The sequence below is a fragment of the Pleurodeles waltl genome, chromosome 4_1 (genome assembly GCF_031143425.1).
Source record: "Pleurodeles waltl isolate 20211129_DDA chromosome 4_1, aPleWal1.hap1.20221129, whole genome shotgun sequence".
NCBI classification, from domain to species: domain Eukaryota; kingdom Metazoa; phylum Chordata; class Amphibia; order Caudata; family Salamandridae; genus Pleurodeles; species Pleurodeles waltl.
The window spans coordinates 9,095,713-9,111,731 of record NC_090442.1 but is presented as its reverse complement, the minus strand read 5'-3'; the positions used below and the strand labels follow the sequence as shown (position 1 = coordinate 9,111,731).

General features: G+C 45.4%; 1 protein-coding gene across 3 annotated transcripts in view; it reads left to right on the top strand.

Moving 5' to 3' along the window:
- Positions 1–16,019, top strand: part of LOC138287233 (CD5 antigen-like) — a 279,649-nt gene that overhangs the window by 170,868 nt on the left and 92,762 nt on the right. For 2 of the 3 annotated variants that reach the window (XM_069227587.1, XM_069227585.1), the window contains one exon: positions 6,612–6,644. The exons of the other annotated variant lie outside the window; for it this stretch is intronic. In XM_069227587.1, the coding sequence (XP_069083688.1) occupies positions 6,612–6,644 (33 nt within the window). The remainder of the gene's footprint in view (positions 1–6,611; positions 6,645–16,019) is intronic. 3 annotated transcript variants of the gene reach the window in all.

The following is a 16,019-nucleotide window of genomic DNA, read 5'->3' as shown; positions in this document are numbered from 1 at the left end:
ACTAGGGTGTTTCTTCTGGAGTCTGTGGGCCTTATTTATGAATAGGTTGTGTCGCTTTTGCACCATGCAACAGGTTGCACTTGCGACGCAACCCTTAACTGTGATTTATCAAGCCATGCAAGGCCACCTTGTGTGGTCCTGAGTGGCTTGATAAATCCAGAGTAACGAAACACAGTGCAAATCGCAGTCCCAGGGAGGCATTCCATGGATGGTGCTTGGGTGTTCCCATGCAAACCTGTGGATTTTGACGCATTTCCAGATTTCCCATATGTGGTGGACCTGGGAATGCACCAAAATTGTATCACTCCCCAGGTGACTTGTAATGAGGAGAAATATGTTTATTTCTCTTTGTCTTTTCCTCTTTCTATGTGTGCTACATGTTGCAGCACACATAGAAAAAAGAAAATGCCTCAGGTGACTGTATTTTGTGCAGGAAGGTGCACTTTCCTGCACAAAAACAATTCTGTTTACAATGCAGGTACCCTAGCACCATGAGGCAAGAGTGCCTGCGCTGGTTCCAGGGAGCACATTGGGCAGCAGCGCTGGGAAAAAGCAGGAATGCAGCATATTATTTTAAGAACAGCACATTCCTGCACTTTCCCTGTCACGCAGTGCAGCAAGGTGGCTTGCTACGCTGCATCACATAATGATAAATCTGCCCTTGTCATTTCATGCGGCAGGCCAGATAAAAACATAACTCAACACAAAAAAACAAAAAAAAAATAGCACAACAGAACACACCTGCACAACAAATATGCCAACAGAATTCAACACTATATAGGTGAGGTAGCAAGAGACATAAGGTGAGCTAGGGATAAATGTTAGGTGAATAATGTAGGAAGCAGGCCTGGTGTGTGCGAGGTACCTATGGTACTTACACCTTATACCAGGTCCAGGTATCCCCTTAGTAGTGTAGTGTAGTCAGTGTCTAGAAGCCAGGCTCTCTAGAGGTAGCTGTGGATGAGCAGCCAAGGCCTATCTAGGAGACATACAAAGCTCATGCAATACCACTGTAGTCACACTTAGGGGCATATTTATACTCTGTTTGCCTCGAATTAGCGTCATTTTTTTTTACGCTAATTCGACGCAAACTTAACTCCACATTTATACTTTGGCGCTAGGCCCGTCTACAGTGTAATATAGTGGAAATCACTTAGAGAATAATGGGACTGGGGGAGCACAAACCATATACTAAAATGGAATGCGAAAGTCGGTCCCCCACCTAGGTAAGTGGAGTGTATAGAGGGGAGCTGGAAGTACTAGGAAAGCCCAAAGGTAAGTACCACAACACCCCCAGCGACCAGGAAAGCAGGAGTAAATCACTGAAGTGTCCCCAGCACACCCACTTGGAAGAAAAGAAGAAGAATGCAAAACCTAGAAGAGACTGCAAGACACCAACAGTGGAGTCCTGGACAAGACGACCTGTGGAAGAAGGGGAACAAGCGCAAGAAGCACAGTCGAGATTAGGAAGGCAGGAGCCCCTACCCACCAGAAGAAAGGTGCAAGGAGTAAGTCAGCGGTGAGGAAGGAGAGTCACTGCTGCACCCCAGAAGACGGAGTCTAGTTCCTGGGTGATGCAAGTGATGTCTCACGCTGGAAGAAGGATTGCAGTCAGGTTTGCATCTTCGGATTCCACCAACAAGCCTTGGCATACGCAAAACTCGTGGTTGGCGGAAAGTGGTGCTGCCGGGGACCAGGAAAGCCCAGGAGGACTCTGCCCAGGAGGGGGAGGCAGAGGGGACTCCCAGCAACACAGAGAGCCCACTGAAGCAGAGACAGCACCCACAGGAGTCCCACAGGGCAGGGACACAGAAGTCCAAGAAGGAGCCTCATGCAGCACTACTAAAAGGGATCCCACGCCACAGGAGAACCTCTCAGGAAGCTGTGCATCACAGGAAGGAGTGCTAAGGGCTGGAGCTTCAAGATGCCTGAAGATCCGGTGAAAAGGATGCCAACAAGCCTTGGCAGCTGCAAATGACGATGTACACGGGGGTACTGTCCTGCGTGGGAAGGCAAGGGCTAACCTTCACCAAAGTTAGACATTTGGAAGAAAGGACCATCGGGACCACTTCAGTCTACCACCTGTGTTGCAGGATCCACGTAGCTCGTCAAGAGAGGGCGTCTACGTAGCCAGTCGTCATTGCAGTTGGTGCCTGCTGATGCAGGGGAGTGACTCCTTCACCCCAAGGTTTCTTGTGCAGACTGTCTACAGGCTGTCTTCAGAGGATGCACGACCGGGAAATTGTTGCAGTTGCAGGCAGGAGCCGGAGATACAATGTTGTAGGCAGAGTCTTGCTTCTTTGTTGCAGCTTGTAGGGTCCTGGAGCGTCTTGATACAGTTTCTTCCGCCAGAAGTCAAAGTAAAGGTTGCAGAGGAGTCCTGGTGGAGTCTTGCAAGCCAAATCTGAGGACCCACCCTAATTTGCCCTGAAAGGGGGATTGGTCACCTAGCTGGGTGACCACCTATCAGGAGGGGGCTCGGACGTCACCTACCTGCACTGGCCACTCAGATGCTCCCAGAGTTCCCTGCCAACCTTGTTTCCAAGATGGCAAAACCCAGGGACCCTCTGGATGAGCTCTGTGCACCACCCCTGGGGTGGTGATGGACAGGGGAGTGGTCACTCCCCTTTCCTTTGTCCAGTTTTGCACCAGAGCAGGGCCTGGGAGTGCCCGAACCGGTGTAGACTGGTTTATGCTAGGAGGGCCCCAACTGCCAATGCCCTTCAAAGCATTACCAGTGGCTTGGGGAGGCTACCCCTCCCAAGCCCCTGTAACACCTATTTCCAAAGGGAGAAGGTGTAACACCCCTCTCCCAAAGGAAATCCTTTTTTCTGCCTTCCTGGGCTTGAGCTGATCAAGCAACAAGAGGGCAGAAACCTGTCTGTGAGGTGGCAGCAGCTTGGGCTGCCTGGAAAACCTCAGAAGGCTGCAATGGCAACACTGGGGGTCCTCTACAAAGCCCCCAGAGTGCATGGGATCACACAACCAATGCTTGCAAATACATTGGGGTATGATTTCAACATGTTTGATACTAAACATGCCCATATTCGGAGTTACCATTATTTAGCTGGACATAGGTATTGACCTATGTCCAGTACACGCATAAAATGGCGTCCCTGCACTCACGAAGTCCAGGAAATTGGGCCTGGAGTTCGTAGAGGCACCTCTGCTAGTGCAGGGGTGCCCTCACACACAGGTACTGTGCACCCTGCCCTCTGGGTTGGAAGGCCTGCCATACGGGTGACTTATAAGTGACCTGGTGCAGTGTAAAATGGCTGTGAAAGGCTGCTTGCACCTTTTCATGCAGGCTGCAATGGCAGGCCTGGAGACACTTTGCATGGGTTCCCTATAAGTGGCAAAATATATGCTGCAGCCCATAGGGATCCCCTGGTGCGCCAATGCCCTGGGTACCTAGGTACCATATACTAGGGACTTACAAAGGGGCACCAGCATGCCAAATGTGGAGTGAAATACATTTCCAGCAACCATTTTTAAAGGAAAGAGCATAATCACTGGGGTCCCGGTTAGCAGGATCTCAGTGAACACAGTCAAACACACTGACAAACGGGGAAAAGTGGGGGGTAACAATGCTAGAAAAGGACTACTTTTCTACAAATAATGAAGGGTGAGAAAGCCAGAGTGCCAGAAAGAGTAAGAGGTGGAGAGATGGGTCTGGTTTCATAGTGAAGATTAGCGGTATCAAGTCCTCATAGGTTTGGGTTGGCAGTTTTGGCGGCATCACAATGCCTGGTAGGTGGGCACATACCTTGAGGGGCCCAGCTTCTGGAGTGGAATGCTCCCTGATCTTTATCTGTCATAGAGGTGATGCCATTGTGTGTGATACCCCCCAACAATCACCTGGGTGACCGCCTGTTTTCGCTGTAACCACATGCACCCTAGCTGCCAGATATGAGCTGGCATCTTATCTGAAGGCTGGACACTGAAGAGAAGATGTTGTCTTCACGGCAATCATCTACAAGACATGCACATCTATTGAGAAGCTGGCTCTATAACTTTTCAGTCTCCACCTCTAAGCAACGTGAGCAACAAAAGAGCATTGTAAATGCTCATAAGAGACGTCGAAGACTCAAAAAAAGATTCTGAAAACTCATAAGAGACTACAGACAGTTAACATTTACTCAGTGGCCTGTGCTCTCTCAGAAGACACTGCTCCTGGTCTTGGTTAAATTCAAGTGTGATTGTAACCCTAATTTCTCTGCATTGACCTGGATCAAATATTGTCCTTGGGATATCTTCATTTCCTCTCCCTTAGACAGGCTCACTCCAGTGTCACCCAGAATAGTGTCAAGAATTCCACTGGCGAAGATGTTCTGTTCATCCTAACAGTATTAGCAGATTCTTGAGCCAAAGTCTGTGTACCTCTTAAATCCACCCATGTAAACTGAGACAATCTTTCTAATGCCCCCAGTTCCTCTTGGGCCACGTTAATTCAAAAACCCTTCTATTGCTGTTATAGGTCCTGTGACTGGGTGACTTTTTTGGATAGCTCTGTTCATCTTCCTTATGAGTAATTAGACCTTCAGCATTTCCAACACAGGCCCTTCAACCTGGAGACATCAAACAGACTCTGCCTCTGGGGGCTGCTTTTTCTTGCGTGTGTTGCCTTGGTTTCCTCAGTGCTTCTTGAATTTTTGTGAACCTTTAGGAAACGTGTTTAATCACTTATGTACTTTGTATGTTGGTTAGCCTGTTGGAGGCCAAACCCATCCTTCCTGTGGTCTCTCCTTGGGACTTATTAGACACTCTGGTGGTGAGCAATTAATCTGAAGCCCTAGCTAACTCCCTGGGGCCAGAGAACATGGGCCACAGCAAACACTTAAGCAAACCTGCAAAACAAATATTCAAGATCTGCCCTCTAATTATCAGGTTTTTTAGACCATTTTGCAACCTTTAATCAGGCCATGGAATCCCTTTATAATAGTATTTGCAAAAATATCCCAGGCCAGGGCAGATTGACCTGAGACGCCTCTGTTTTCTGCACGTTCTTCAAGGAGTTATCCCAGACCTTTGGATTATAACATCCTTAACCTTTGAGTCCAGTGAGAGGAGCCCATGTTTTAAGATACATATTATACATGTAGGGAACCCCTCCCCCACTACCACCCCAGTGTTCTTAGTCTTCATTATACAAGGTGCAGCTAAATTAATCTAACTATCTATTCTCTTGTCGTTATCATCTGAAATGCCCAATTCATTAGGTAGATAACGTCAAGTGTTAAAGGTGTTTGAAGCACAACCGGCTTGAAAAACCTGTACTGAGGTCATCCAATACTCCGGGTCAGGTTTTCACATGACTTGCATCTGTACAGTCTCTTCTCCTCCATTACTAGGCCTATCTGCTTGTACACCTCAGCTCTCTGCCTTTCTGCGCAGGTCAGGCAACATTGGAAACACCTCTTCTGTCTCTTAGCCTCCTCTCATCAATTTCCATTCTTTTAAATTCTGGTTCAACGGGAGCAAGTTTTTTATTTTATTTCTGCTTACACTCATTGCACCAGACCTGATCTCAGCATCTGATCCGACCTGTCAGCAGCGTTTAATGCTTTTGAACTGCTGGTCTCACTTGACAAAGCCCCCTAAGATTTTCAGTCTGTACTAGAGACACCAGGAGTACTAAAGAGCCAAGATGACATTTCTGTCCACTAATATGCCAAAAATCTAACCAATAATATCTTACTATGATGTCAACTAACAACTACCACATGCTAAGACTCTGTATTAATGTGGCAGCTAATCTGCAAGTCTGCAAACAAGTAATGTTAAACTCAACCTAAGAATGATTTAGTCCTTATAGAAGGTGGGGACCTTGAGGCCTATTGCAAGTTGTGGCTCAACAATAAGAGTTAAGAAGACTCCTTTCCTTGTTTTTAATCTAATGCTAAAGTTCAAGGCTTTGTCATTGAGCTTTGTCCTAAAAGACCATATCAAGAAAAGGCCAAAGAGCATGATTCCAGCCCACATTCCTCTGAAAAATCCAGCCTTTCTTCTCTTCCTCAAATGTTCTAGTCCACATTCGAGGTCCTCACATTATCACACATGGACGGGTGTATCACAGTACTTGTTAGTCTTCCAGAGTCCAAGAACAAAACTTTCCTCAGTCAGTATATCAAATATAGTTTAACAAATAGACTTTGAGAACAACTCCACTACAATGGAAGAACTGCATTGGGTCCCTCTCCCTGATAGAATCCATTTCACAGCCTGTTGTGTGATCTACAAGACCCTCCACCCAAGTAAACCTGGCTATCTTGCCTCTAACTCTGCGTTTCCTGTTTTGTATGCACTAACAGGAGCACATTCATGGCCGGACAGGAAATCCCAAAGCCTTAGAGAGAACACCTACATCAACATACCTCTGTACATAGTCTTAGACTCTGGAACAAGCTCCTTTTGATCCTCAAACATACTCGCTTGGTGGTGCAATCCAGGAAAGGTATCAGCACAGACTGTATGCCTGTATCCTCTACACCTCACCACACTGTGAGGCTGTTTCTGATCTAGTCTGCATTTGAACACATTTATTATCCGGATTTCTATTTTTATGTATAACAAATATTAATGATCTTAACTTCATTTTTTTCTCTTTCTAGAGAAGCGGAAACTGCATCCACAGAGATACAAAGGTAAATGCATATTGAACAATGAATGCAGACATTTACAGTTGTTAGTGTTATAGCATGTATTTGAATTCATGGTTGTTTATTTTTTTACTCTTAGTACACTTTTGATCATACTACTGCAGTACTAAACTGTGCTATGCGCTTACCTTGTGTCGCTACTCACATGCCCTTAGCATGTAGCCATGATTATGAGTAAACCGTGGTGTAAGTGCTTCCACTATATTTCAAATAGCTGCTTTGTAGCTCCACCAGATTGCTTAAGACCAGTTAGGAACCAGGGCCCAGATTTACTAACAGTTGGTGCAACTCACAACAGCAAGACAACTTGCTGAGCTGCAACAAATGGAGAGATCAGGAATGTGGCATATTTACCAAAATAATGTGCCTTCCTAATCTCTTTCTCTGCACCCTGGGTCACTAAGCGCTGCCGAGCACCAACGCAGGCACCTTTGTGCCACGGTGCCTGTGTTACGGGCAGGATTGTTTTTGTGCAGGATAGAACACCTACCTGCACAAAAACAATCCTCTGAGGAATTTTCCTCTTTATACATGTGTTGCAGAATGCAGCACACGTATAAAGAGGTAATAACAAGTATAAATAAACATATTTGTCCTTGTTACACCGCTGTTGGGATGATGTACTATTTGGGCGCATTCCCAGGTTTACTATTCTTAGTACATCTGGGACTGCGCCAAAACCCATGGGTGGGTGTGTGTGAATGCTCACACTCCACTTATGGAACGACTTCCCGACAAAGTTACACAAAGCAGCAAAGTTGGGGGGTGACCACCCCACGGCTCACAGGTCTAACACTTATAGAGCCAAAAATCTGTCTGACAGATTACAAGAAATATATTCAAAAGACAAGACTGAAATATAGTAGGCTAAGATCTGGCAGGATGGTTGCTTGATTTTTCATATGAAGGATTTGCCACTGAACATATTCAACAATGCTTTCTATTACTGGAGTATAACTACATTATCATAAGTGATAGTTGGCACACAGTGAATATTGTGATAAGCATTGAGCATCTACATTATAGACATTCATGTGCATTTCCACCACTCCTGCCAAACAGAATGACCCCTTAGGCTCCATTCCCAGCCCATGATATGTAACTGGCTCAATAGAAGTGTTTTGCACAAAATTAAATACCGGATGCTGAAGACTCATTTCTGCTAAAAGATTTTTGTAAGCAACTAACATTCTTTACCTAACACCCTGTTTGACATCAATCAGACCTGGATTTAGGCAGTTGTCCCCTTTTTTATATTATTGCACTGGTAGAGAAACAAACATAACCAATTTTGTCCCTGTTACCCCAGTTCGTCCTTGAGCCCCACACTATTTATCCTCTATGCCTCCCCATTGGCCAAGCTAAAATGCTTCTTTGGGCTGCAGGCTGATGACACTCAGATAATTGTGTTTATCTCAAAAGACTCCGATGCCCTTGCGGTTAATTCCAATAACTGCATGAAGGCAGTGACCACGTGGATGGGCAAGAATTGATTGAAGCTCAACGGGGATAAGACGGAGGTTCTGATTTTTAGGAGCCAACCAACTATTTGGAATAGCAACTGGTGGCCAAATATGCTGGGCACTCTACCCACTCCAATGGAGTCCAATGAAGAATCTAAGAGTAATCCTGGATAGTGAGTTATTACTGGACCTCGAGGTTAATCACACAGTCGGTCTCCAAGGACTACTCAAACTTCACTGGCTTCCGGTGAAAAAGTGCATTATGTTTAAGGCACTTTGTATCGTTCATAAAGCTCTGTATAATGTGAAACCCTATGGAATCAAAACCATGTTTCAGTGGTATATCCCAATGAAAAAAACTTTGCTTGGCAGATCATGATTGGGTTGCTACACCCAGAATTCAGAAAAAGAGATGGAGAGAAAGAGCTTTATCAGTTGCGTCAGCTAGTCTTACTTGTTTGAAGGTGCATACTCCTTTCAGGAAGGCTTTAAAGACCTGGCTTTTCTCCCAGTAAGGAGGTTAGCTTCATCTGTGCAATCAGGAACCAGCTTACGGCCAAGCTGTATAGCTGGACTAATTTTTTAGCACCGTGATGCATTAAGACATTTGTGCTCCCATACAAATCCATATCATATCATATCAATCATATCACATCATATCATATCATGTCAAGTTGTCATGTCATGTCATATCATACCATATATCATATCATATCAATTGTGAAATTACAGAGTAGGGTTACAATGCCAATTAATTTCTTCAGCAATTCTTCTATGGAAGATTACTGCAATCTTCATCAAACTTTCCAAAAATGTGCTCTTTTTTTTCTCAGCTCAATCCTGGAAAGTTTCAGGGTGATCCGTCAAGTGGGGGGCAAACAAAGATGGAGTCCCAAACTATATTTGCCATTGCAATTTCCATAGGTATTTTTGGAATGGGCTACAGCCTAAACTGCTAAACAGAATGACACCAAATTTGGCAAAGAAGCTAGATCTTGGTCCAGAAAGCGTGCTTTTTGTGATTTGGTATTAATCCATTCAGTAGTTTTTGAGAAATTAAGGTTAAAATATATTTGCATATGCGGAGGGAGAAGATTGTGAGAGTCCCTCAGTCGCGTAAAATAAAAATAGAGCCATCTGATTGATCGAGAGGACTTTTCCCCATTGGCCATCTTACTCTCTCGGAGTCCTGTGGGAGCTTGCATTCTGATTGGCATGCCACAAAATGAATTGAAAAGTTGAGAAAGAGAAGACAGTGAAGAGAAATGTCATTTCAGGACACAGGGCTTGTTCCCTTGTCTTAAGAATTAAAAACAAATAGGTGTAAGGGATAAGAGTAATGGTACCTTGACACTCCGGATCATGTTGAGGGCTACCAGATGGGCCCAAATGTGAAAAACGTAAAGGATTTTAAAAAAATGTTTTTAAAAGGAAGCTGGGCGCATGAAGAGCCATGGTCCTCTGCAATGCTCAATGCTTCCCCGTGTGAATCCACAACTGATTTGCAGATCCAGACCCCAATCAAGAAAATAATACACCAACTCACAGACCTACTCAGACACTCACAGAAATACCCACAAAACCATTACAATACTCACCGATAGACCTACAGAGCCACTCACATACCCATTCACACACTCATTCACACACTCACATACCTACTTACATACCTACTCACACACCCACTACCACACCCACCCACTACCACACCCATTCATAGTCCCACCCCACTCACACACCCAGTCACACACTCACACACCCACTCACACACTCATTCATACATACACACCTACTCACAGACCCACAAAACACTACCACACTCACTCACAGACCAACACAGCCACTCACACACCCACTCACACATTCATTCACACACCTATACAGTTACTGATACATCCACTCAGAGACCCAGAGAACCACTCCCACTCCCACTCACAGATGCACACAGGCACATACACACCCACTCACAGACCCACACAGCCACTGTCAGTGCTACTCTTTCTAGCAATCTCCCTGGCTCAAAAAACAAAACTATGGCCCACAATCCAGACTCTGACCATTTTGGATACAGGCAAGAGTAGCACACTGGAAACAGCTGCAGCAGAATGAGGCAGTTTTGAAGAAGAAAAACAGTCAAAACGGAGGGCAGCAAGTGAAATATAAAATAACATATTTGATTGTTGGTGGAAATGTGCAGGGAACTAAAATTAGGAAGTGACTTTAGGAAAAAAAAAGTAACTTACTCTGTGATTGGTGTTTGAAAAATAAAAAAAGCTATGTTGTTAGGGATATGCTTGGTATTGCACAGCCAACCACACCTGCTACAGTTTATGTGAAGCTAGAATGCTTTTGAGAGAAACTCTTGTTAACTTTTGACCTAATGCTAGGCAGAAACTATTGGAAGCATGGCTACTATGGAAACGGAGCTAAAAGAGTGTGAGGGAAGGCACAAAAGAGGCTGCAGTGCAAAACTGAAAAGCAGACTGCTGTACAAAAATTGCTCAGTAGGGAGTGTACATCTTGCAATTGACAATATTTAACAAAATAACAATATAAAATAAAAATCATTGACCGCATATTGTTGAATGCTTTTAAGGTTTTCCGTGTAGATCCGCAGATCTGCCGCAATTTCACACAGGGGCTGTGCTGAGCACCGCGGTGGAGCTGTGGATCTGCAAAAAAGCTACTGAATTGGACTTGATTACAGGAAACATGGAAAGGGTTAAAAATAGTGATCATTTAGAAGTGGTAAAACAAAAATAAAAGTTGAAAGGAGGTCTGTGATTTAGTACAGCAGTATGAGTGAGAGCCAAGTGGGAAGGGTAGGTATTACTGGTACTTTTCTACTGAGAGAGGAGGAGGGTTTGCATATTTCTGACTTCTGATTTGTAGTGGAAAAGAGATATTAACAGATATTAAAAGAAAAGTTTGACAACAGCAAAGAGATTTTTCGGGTATGTGAATTAGGTTGTACTATAAAAACGTATATTTAAAAAAAATCTATGAGTGTTTATAAGCTGAAAGAAAATGTGTAGCTTCTAGACACTACAGTAAAAAGCAAAATTGAAGAAAATGTGTAGCTTTTAGATACTGCAGTAAAAAGCAAAATAGAAGGGAGGTTAGATGAGAATATTAAAAAAAAGATAGTGAGCAGCAAAGGAGGAAGAGGAATTGCTTTTCTGAAAAGATACTTATTTTAGTAAGGAATTATGAATGAATGTGTTTGAAATTAGATTTGGGTGTTTCCTTATGGTATGCCATTTACTAGTTTGTAATTTGCACTCTGTCACACAGTCAGGCAGGCACTTACATACCGAGTTACAGTCCTACAAAATCAATTATGTACCCAAAAGTCACAGATAGTCACTGAAACTCTCAGTCAGACACCCATAAACCCATTTACACACCCCTTTACTCACCTATACATTCGCTTACTCAGTCATTCACATACCTGTGCAGGCACTGTCACATCTACTCACACACCTATACAGCCATTCATGTGCCCCAGCACTCAGACAGACAGTTACACATGCACTTACACACCAATACACCAGTTATACACCCATCCAAACAGGCACTCACATACCTTGGGAAAAGGGTTGGCTTTGAAAAAAACATTTGTGTTTATGATGTGTAGATGATAATTGCACATAAAACAGGATGCAGGTTTTTAAGTTGCTGAGGAACATCCTGTTGCCTCCATGTGTAAAAAGGACTCTGTCTTTCGATATGTTCCGTCCATATCGAAGTATAAGTTGTTATGGTATACAGAGCCCATGTTGAGGTCTCAGAGAAATCCAGAAACAGCTTTATTCAGATGTTTCCTGGATTTTTCTATCTGAGGATTCAATTTGGTTGACCACTACCACTTCTGTCTTTGGCAAATGTTGGAGAACACCAAGGCAGTATGTGGGAAAAATGACATTAATTTACTAAAGGTATCCTTCATTAGGATTTCCAGTCCTACCTCAGTAATTGTGCCTAGGACATTGCCCCCACAGTGCACAATCATGAGGTCTGGATGTTGGCAATCTGCAATGCTTTCAACCAAAGGCAGCAATTGATGTCACTTCAAGACTCTCTGGCCATCCCAAGTAATGTCAACATTAGGTAAACCTAGGTCCCTGTCAATGCCATTCTTTCTAGCACTTTCTCTGGCCCACAACACAAAACACAAAACTATGCCCCACAATCTAGCCTCAGATCATTTTGGAGATAAGCAGGAGCAGCACACCAGCAACGTCTGCAGCAGAATGAGGCAGTTTTGAAGATGAAAGGCAGTTAAAATGGAGGACAGCAAGACTGAGATGTACAGGGAACTCAAATTAGGCAGTGTAGGAAGGTAGCCTCTTTCTAGCCTTGTTACCCCCACTTTTGGCCTGTTTGTGAGTATATGTCAGGGTGTTTTTACTATCTCACTGGGATCCTGATAGCCAGGGCCCCAGTGCTCATAGTGAAAACCCTATGTTGTCAGTGTGTTTGTTATGTGTCGCTGGGATCCTGCTAGTCAGGACCCCAGTGCTCATAAGTGTATGGCCTATATGTGTTCCCTGTGTGGTGCCTAACTGTATCACTGAGGCTCTGCTAACCAGAACCTCAGTGTTTATGCTCTCCCTGCTTTCTAAAATTGTCACTGCAGGCTAGTGACTAATTTTACCAATTCTCATTGGCACACTGGAACACCCTTATAATTCCCTTGTATATGGTACCTAGGTACCCAGGGTATTGGGGTTCCAGGAGATCCCTATGGGCTGCAGCATTTCTTTTGCCACCCATAGGGAGCTCAGACAATTCTTACACAGGACTGCCACTGCAGCCTGAGTGAAATAACGTCCACGTTATTTCACAGCCATTTTTCACTGCACATAAGTAACTTATAAGTCACCTATATGTCTAACCCTCACTTGGTGAAGGTTAGGTGCAAAGTTACTTAGTGTGTGGGCACCCTGGCACTAGCCAAGGTGCTCCCACATTGTCCAGGGCCTTTTCCCCGGACTTTGTGAGTGCGGGGTCACCATTACACGTGTACACGACATACAGGTCACCACCTATATCTAGCTTCACAATGGCTGAACCGAATATGGCCATGTGAAGTGTCTGGGATCATGGAATTGTCACCCCAATACCATTCTGGTATTGGGGGGACAATTCCATGTACCCCTGGGTCTCCAGCACAGAGCCGGGGTACTGCCAAACTAATTTTCCGGGGTCTCCACTGCAGCTACTGCTGCTACCAACCCCTCAAACAGGTTTCTGCCCCCCTGGGGCCTGGGCAGCTTGGTCCCAGGAAGGCAGAACCAAGGATTTCCTCTGAGAGAGGGTGTTACACCCTCTCCCTTTGGAAATAGGTGCGAAGGGCTGGGGAGGAGTAGCCTCCGCCAGCCTCTGGAAATGCTTTGATGGGCACAGATGGTGCCCTCTCTGCATAAGCCAGTCTACAACGGTTCAGGGATCCCCCAGCCCTGCTCTGGCATGAAACTGGACAAAGGAAAGGGGAGTGACCACTCCCCTGACCAGCACCTCCCAGGGGAGGTGCCCAGAGCTCCTCCAGTGTGTCCCAGTCCTCTGCCATCTTGGATGCAGAGGTGTGAGGGCACAATGGACAGCTCTGAGTGGCCAGTGCCAGCAGGTGATGTCAGAGACCCCTCCTGATAGGTGCTTACCTTTCTCAGTAGCCAATCCTCCTCTGTGGGTTATTTAGGGTCTCTCCTCTGGGCTATTCCTCAGCTAACGAATGCAAGAGCTCACCAGAGTTCCTCTGCACTTCCCTCTTTGACTTCTGCCAAGGATCGACCGCTGACTGCTCCAGGATGCCTGCAAAACCGCAACAAAGTAGCAAAAAGACTACCAGCAACATTGTAGCGCCTCATCCTGCCGGCTTTCTTGACTGTTTCCTGGTGGTGCATGCTCTGAGGGCTGTCTGCCTTCACCCTGCACTGGAAGCCAAGAAGAAATCTCCCATGGGTTGACAGAATCTTCTCCCTGCCAACTCAGGCACCAAACTTCTGCATCACTGGTCCTCTGGGTTCCCTCTCATCCTGACGAGCGCGGTCCCTGGAACACAGGAGCTGGGTCCAAGTGTCTCCCACAGTTCAGTGGCCCTTCTGTCCAAATTTGGTGGAGGTAAGTCCTTGCCTCCCCACGCCAGACAGTAATCCTGTGTACTGCCTGATCTGCAGCTGCTCCGGCTTCTGTGCACTTTTCCAAGGATTCTTTTGTGCACATCCTAGCCTGGGTCCCCAGCACTCCGTCCTGCCTTGCCCAACTTGCTGAATTGGAGTCCGACGTGATGGGACCCTCCTTTGTGACTCTGAGTTGACCGCTGTCCTCCGATCTTCTAAGTGCCTGTTCCAGTACTTCTGCAGGTGCTGCCTACTCATCCGGGGGCTTCCTGCGTTGCTGAACGTCCCCTCTGTCTCCTCCTCCAAGGTGCAACATCCTGGTCCTTCCTGGTCCCCAGCAGCACCCAAAAACCTCAGCCACGACTCTTGCAGCTAGAAAGGCTTGTTTGCTGTATTTCTGCGTGGAAATATTCCTGCATCCTCCAGCACACCGTGGGACATCTTCTGACCAAAGGAGAAGTTCCTGCCACCTTCTGTTGTTGTAGAAGCTTCGGCTTCTTCCACCCAGAGGCAGCCCTTTTGCACCTTCATCCGGGATTTAGTGGGGTCCTGCCCCCCCTGGACACTTGCGTGTTTCTTGGACTTGGTCCCCTTCCTTTACAGATCCTCAGGTCCAGGAATCCGTCTTCAGTGTTTTACTGGTCTCTGTGGTTCTTGCAGAATCCCCTATCCCGACTATACTGTCTTTCTGGGGTGGTAGGGTAACTTTGCTCCTACTTTTCAGGGTCTTAGGGTGGGGTATTTTGGACACCCTTACTATTTTCTTAGAGTCCCAGCGACCCTCTACAACCTACCATAGACCTCGGGTCCATTTGTGATTTGCATTCCACTTTTGGAGTATATGGTTTGTGTTTCCCCTAGGCCTATTTCTACATATTGCATTCTATTGAGATTCTACATTGTTTGCACTACTTTTCTTACTGTTACTTACCTGTTTTGGGTTTGTGTACATATCATTTGTGTAAATTACTTACCACCTAAGTGAGGGTATCCTCTGAGATACTTTTGGCATATTGTCACTAAAATAAAGTACCTTTATTTTTAGTAACTCTGAGTATTGTGTTTTCTTATGATATTGTGCTATATGATATAAGTGGTATAGTAGGTGCTTTGCATGTCTCCTAGTTCAGCCTAAGCTGCTTTGACATAGCTACCTTCTATCAGCCTAAGCTGCTAGAAACACCTATATTCTACTAATAAGGGATAACTGGACCTGGCACATGGTGTAAGTACCACAAGGTACCCACTATAAGCCAGGCCAGCCTCCTACAAAAGGGAACTCAGAAAGCTGAGGTTGGAAGAGACCAAACTGAAGCTTAAACAGCAGCAGCTGGCCTTAGACAGGGAATCCCTAGACATAGAGAGGGAAAGACAGAGATTGGGGTTAGTTCCCCATGGTGGCAACAGCAGTGTTTCAGATAGTAATCCGGTTAGAGAGCAAGATTCCAGAAACCTGCATAAGATAGTCCCCCCTTACGAGGAGGGGGATGACATTAAGAAGTGGTTTGCTGCACTTGAGAGGGCCTGTATGGTACAGTTGGTCCCTCAAAGGCAGTGGGCTGCTGTCTTGTGGCTATCTTTCACTGGAAAGGGCAGGGATATGCTCCTTACTGTCAGAGAAAGTGATGCCAATAACTACAAAGTTTTGAAGCATGCACCCTTGGATGGATTTGGCTTAACCACTGAACAATACAGGATTAAGTTCAGAGACACCTGAAAAGAGTCCTCTCAAGACTGGACAGATTTTGTTGAGTGTTCAGTGAAGGCCTTGGAGG